This window comes from Manis pentadactyla, chromosome 4 (genome assembly GCF_030020395.1).
Source record: "Manis pentadactyla isolate mManPen7 chromosome 4, mManPen7.hap1, whole genome shotgun sequence".
Classification (NCBI taxonomy): Eukaryota; Metazoa; Chordata; class Mammalia; order Pholidota; family Manidae; genus Manis; species Manis pentadactyla.
This window is the reverse complement of record NC_080022.1, coordinates 136,712,807-136,717,972: the sequence shown is the minus strand read 5'-3', so window position 1 is coordinate 136,717,972 and position 5,166 is coordinate 136,712,807. Positions and strand designations below refer to the sequence as shown.

At 57.9% G+C, this 5,166-nt stretch overlaps 1 protein-coding gene across 13 annotated transcripts in view; it reads right to left on the bottom strand.

Annotated features, from left to right (window-relative positions):
- Nucleotides 1–517: 517 nt before the first annotated feature.
- The window catches only part of MINK1 (misshapen like kinase 1), a 48,934-nt gene continuing 44,285 nt past the window's right edge, over nt 518–5,166 (bottom strand). For 5 of the 13 annotated variants that reach the window (XM_036895835.2, XM_036895844.2, XM_036895840.2 and 2 more), the window contains 13 exons: nt 5,104–5,127; nt 4,825–4,988; nt 4,307–4,412; nt 4,086–4,223; nt 3,860–3,968; nt 3,321–3,488; nt 3,073–3,216; nt 2,720–2,854; nt 2,434–2,534; nt 2,178–2,327; nt 1,939–2,098; nt 1,703–1,842; nt 518–1,367 (listed from right to left, as the gene is read on the bottom strand). In XM_036895835.2, coding sequence (XP_036751730.2) covers nt 1,284–1,367; nt 1,703–1,842; nt 1,939–2,098; nt 2,178–2,327; nt 2,434–2,534; nt 2,720–2,854; nt 3,073–3,216; nt 3,321–3,488; nt 3,860–3,968; nt 4,086–4,223; nt 4,307–4,412; nt 4,825–4,988; nt 5,104–5,127 — 1,623 coding nt within the window. In that variant the 3' untranslated portion in view covers nt 518–1,283. The remainder of the gene's footprint in view (nt 1,368–1,702; nt 1,843–1,938; nt 2,099–2,177; nt 2,328–2,433; nt 2,535–2,719; nt 2,855–3,072; nt 3,217–3,320; nt 3,489–3,859; nt 3,969–4,085; nt 4,224–4,306; nt 4,413–4,824; nt 4,989–5,103; nt 5,128–5,166) is intronic. The other 8 variants (XM_036895838.2, XM_036895843.2, XM_036895849.2 and 5 more) reach the window with 3 other exon arrangements.

Here is a 5,166-nt window from a genome sequence, read left to right as displayed (position 1 = left end):
CCAAGAGGAGTTGTGCGTGCACGCGCATGTGTAAGTCTAGCAGCGGAGCAGGGATCAGAGGCAGCCAGTTGAGGCAGGCTCTTGGGAGCCAGTCCTCTGTAAAGCAAGAACGATCCTCGACTCAGCCTTGCTGACTTCCCGGTTTTTCTCAGGCCCCAACCTCATGTGACCCTCTAAGCCCTATGAGCTTCTCATGACTTATCAATTGACAGTCAAACAGGAGAGACCAATGATTTGCAGGACCTGCCAGGTGAAGGCTGGAGCCAGGAAGTCAGGCCCCAAAGGCCCTCAGAGCAGCTCCCTGCAGGCCCACAGGTTTAAGGCTGAGGATGCCCTGGCCCTTCCTCAGTCATTTCTTCTAGCTTTTTTTGGCCCAGCACTGCCTTTCTGACTCCTACTCCCACCCCCAAGGCAGATTCCTGCCCACACTGTCCCCTTCATCCCAGCTCTGTGGGCTTGCCCTGGTTAAAATCCAGCATTGTGAGAGAAAACAGAATAGAATGGGGCCTGAAATGGGTGGAGCTGGTTGAATTGTCTTTATTAACAAACGGATATCCAAGGCCACTACACGGAGGAGGGGGAGGGGCAGGGAGGGGCCAGGGCTACTTGCTGCTCACACTATATACAGATGCAAGCAAGGGGGTGTGGAGGGTGAGAGCTCCCTGCTCCCTCCCTCCACTAGGGAAGAGCAGAGGCTAGAAGAGATGAGGGTTGGAAAGGGAAATGTTTTGGCTGGCAGGGTCCCCCCTCCATTCCCTGGGGTTTGGTGGGAGGATAATCATTAAAGTGCTTTCAGAAAATGAGGAAATGGCCCCTGCCTCTGGAGTGATGGCTGGTGACCCCCCTAAAACCTAGGGCCCAGTGACCCCCCCCCAGGGTCTGGTACATTCAAGGGGGGGAGCCGGCTCCCCTGACGTGCAAATAAAGGGGCCCAAGCCCCCTGCCCAGTCAGCAGCAGTGGGGTACAGGGGTCTAAGCCCCAAGCACTCTCCTCTGAAGTGGAGAAAAGGGGGGGGCTGGGCCCACTTGATTCCTGGTAAGGGGAAGCTGTGCCTCTCCCCAGACGTTGGGACAGGCACAGTTTTGGAGGGAGAACATGTTGGGGAAAGAGGATGGTCACGTGATCACAAAAGCATTAGGGATCAGAGGTCACGTTCCCAGCAGGCTCCAGTGAATCAAACCGGTAAAAGCAAAAGCCCAGGGAGAGGAAGGAAGGGCAGCCTAGGAAGTCTGGCTGGTGGGAGAGCTGCATCCATGTGCCACAGACCTAGCCCAGGGCCCCGTCACCAGTTCATGATGCAGTTACGGTTCAGAGTCATGAAGTAAACTTGACTGCTGCCCCCAGAGCGGACTGAGGCAAAAAACACCTGGGTGGGGTAGGAGAAGAAGTCACCAAGGGAGGGGGGCAGGGAAGTTCTCAATTAACTAGGAGAGGGAAAGAGAGATAGAAATTGCAGAATTTAATTTCTCAGAGTGCCCCCATCCACTGTCAAAGGCAGAAATGCTCAGGGAAGGGCAGCTGGCAGGCCTGCAGGGGTGAAGCACTCTGGAGAGTTCTCAGAAACTGAAGGCCAGAGAAAGGTGGGCAGAGCCTGCACACTGTGCCCTTTGGGGTCTGCCTTTCAGGAAGGCTGCACCATCACCCGCCCCCCCAGCTCTGCCCATGGGCTGGGGCCCTTTCCAGGGGGAAAGGGCCTCCCACCTTGTCATTGCGCTCACACAGGAACTTGAGCCTCTGGGCTCGTTTGTGCATGAAGACCCCGTCCAGGTGGCCTGTCTCCACAGAGCGGATCTCAATGGCTTTCTCACCCCAGCCCATGATCTGGTTGGAGCAGATGTAGGCTGGGGGAGAAGGGAGTTGCAGGGCAGTGAGTGGGCTGCAACCAGCATCACTCCAAGGCCAGCTTAGGGTCACACTGGGGGCGGCACTGCACTCACCCACAGAGGTGGGCATCTCTCCCCACTGCAGCACCACATCCTTAATGATCCGCCCATATGTGTTAACGTAGACGCCTTCATCCTCATAGCACAGCAACATTTCCATGCCATCCGTGTTGGGGAGAAAGATGATGGCATGAGGTGTGATCTGGCTCTGGATCTAGAAAGAAGGGAAGCTCAGTCCGAGTCTGAGTCTCAGCCTCGTCTCCCCACTCTGTCCTTGGTCCCGCAAAGCTTACATGTACAGGGATGTAGATGTCATAGCTGTTCCCCGAGTCGACATCCACAGCATGGAAGCCGGCACTGGAGCCATAGATAACCTTGAGCCGCTGTCCCTCCTCTACTGTGAGGTCGACCAGCAGGGGGCGGTGAGGGAGGTCAGCGAAGGACTGCGGAGGAGAGACGGGCTCAGGTGCACACAGGTGCAGGAGCCAGACCTTGGAACAGTGCTTGGGGGTGGGGAGGCAGGGGGAGTAAGGAGGACTCTGGGATTACCTTGAAGGCCATGAATTTGTGGTAGGGTTTGGGGGCCCACGCATACACCTCCACCGAGTTCTTCAGGGCAATGACCAGGAACTTAATGCGTTCATATTTCACTGGGGGCAGGAAACAAGAGGATGCGGGGACTCACCTTATTGGGCTGCCAGCCCCCTCAAACAGCTCCGTCACCTCACTCCACCCCAGGTCCCAGTCTCTGGCTTCAAGGCTTTCTGAAGAGTCCCGGGCCCCCGTTTCTTTCTTCTCAGAAACAAATGTACCCTGGCCACTCTTGTGACCTCACCAACACGGTAGTGCCCGCAGCCCTCCATGTCCCCAACGGTGGTCCATCCCTGCTTCTTCTCCACTTCCGGGTCATTATGCAGAATCTTGTTCCGGAGCCAGGACAGGTAATACACCCGCAGTTTGTTCCTTTTCCCTGAGGGGCAGACACACACACACACACTCTCCCCATTGGAGGTCTGGCTTGTGCCTCCTGGCCAAGTCTTATCTGTGTACCACAGAGGGTTAGAGAGTGTGGCCTCCTTCCAGCTCCCAGACCAGGGCTGCCTTCTCCCAGGATGCAGATGGTGACAGAGGATCCAGGAGCTGAGTCTCTCCTCCCAGCCCTGCCCTGCCCCTACTCCACACACATACCTGAGATAGTGATGAGCAAGTTGAGTCCTTCCAGCACATCCATTTGCTGGAAGCGTCGCCGCCCAATGAGTCCATACACCTTTCCCTGGCCGCTTCGGTCCAGCAACATCAGCCCGTTCTCCGTGCCCACCAGCAGGTTGACGCCTGCAATAGGAGCCCTTGGCAGATGAGAGGCAGAGCCAGCCCCTCACCTGACCAGGAGCACAGGGAACACCAGGCCCTCCATTTCCTTCCCGGCCCTGGCTTACCCCAAAGGGCTGCGCACAGGATCTCAGAATTGAATCGTTTCTTGTACTTCCGAATCTCAGGGGTTTCACTGTGGGCCCGGGTGTTGGTGGGGTTCACGTTGACCACAGAGCCTTTCCGCACATCATACTGTAGCTGATCGAGCCGACTGCCCTCTCCACCCACTAGGGCTGCCAGGAAGAGCAGAGGGGAGGGAACACAGGCTGCAGCCTTCTCACCCTGCCTCCTTGCCCCCCCACCTACATTTGGTCTCGCCTTCTCCAACACTCAGAAGGAAAGGGAAAGACGAGAATGGAGGAGGGGCACAGAGGAGTTGAAATAGAGCCAAAAGGCCTGGCAAGGTCCTCATTCTGTCACTCAGGCCCCTGGGCTATCCTGAGCATTTCTCCTCTTGGGTCAAAGGGGCCTCAGAGGCCCTGCTGCCTCTGCACCAGGGCAGGCACCAGGCCAAAGCAGAATGCTCTGTAAAGCCACCTGTGTCATCAGAGCCCACCTATGCCCCTCTCCAGGCCTCATGGCAGACCTGCCCTTTTGTCCTTACCTGTGATGGGGATGGTGTCCCCACTACCTCCGGGCTGGTAGATCCCTAGGTCCACAAACATCGTGAATGAGCTCTTGCCAGGGGCCTTTACCAGCCCACGAGACTGGTACTGTGGGAGTGGGGACAGCAGTCAGGCCTCAGGTCCTTCTCCCCAGTGTAGGCCCTCTGAGCACCCCTGGTCCTCCTGCCCACTGCCAGCGCCCTTCTCTCGCCTCCACCCACTTACGTCACTGCCTCCATCCTTCAAGGGGGGGCTTTGACCTTTGCTGCTCTCAGTAGGCGAGTGGCTAGGCTGGACCACATCTGGCAGGTTTGTGTAGCCATTGCTATCAGCATGCAGCAGGCTCCGCTCCTCTTCGGGGGTCTAGGAGAACAGAGGGAAGCGGGCCAGTGCTAGGACCAAGAAGAGTGCACAGCAGGTGCTGGGGAGAATGGGGGCCCACTCACACGCTGGACCACCATGGTGCCACCCCCATAGGGTGTCTGGGTCCCGGCTATCTCCTCCACATCGTGGACCACCATGGTGCTGACACTGTCCGTGTCTCCATCACTGCTATGGGAGAGAGGAAGGTTGTGAGGCCCTCCAGGTACAGGAGGAGAGAGAAGCAGGCGTGAGCTGGAGCACTGTGCCCTCAGTCCCCACTGAGAGCAGCTGCACTTGGCCCTCACAGAGCGGCCTTACCCCACGGTAGGTGCTCCTCCCTGGCGCTAGGGGATGGCTGGCCGCAGAGGGGCACTGCAGAGGCCAGTCCCCAAGTGATGGGACAGTAGGCGAGAGACGGCAACACCAGCCTGTGCCCCATTCTCTGGATATGGGAAGGAAGAACTGACCAGCTGTGATAGCCAGGGGTCCCCACTCTGGGAAAGGAGAACTGCTCCCCTTAGACTTGCCCCAGAGTCCCCCAGCCCTTCTCCCCTGCTGCCTGGGTATGGGAGCGCCTCCCCCTCCACAGGATGCCCCATACCGGGTCCCAGGGGTATCTCTGCTCCCCTCTGAAGGCTCGCCATTGCTTTCCTCCTCCTCATCCTCACTGCTCTCCACATCTTCACTTGACGATGAGTAGTCCATGGCCTTCTTGGGAGGCCGGGGGGCCTCATCCAGGGTTCGCTCTTTCATCAACACAAAATCCTGCAAGGGAGGAGCTTCATGAGGAGCATAGTAGAGAAGGCAGTGGTGCAAAGGATGCCAAAGAAGGGGCAGGGTGACAGGAGGGGCTCCTTTGAGCAGGCCCCTTCTCACTAACCTCACCAATGGCTCGCTTATAGCTCTGGGAGGGCCCACAGGGGAAGAAGGGCAGCCAGGAGGA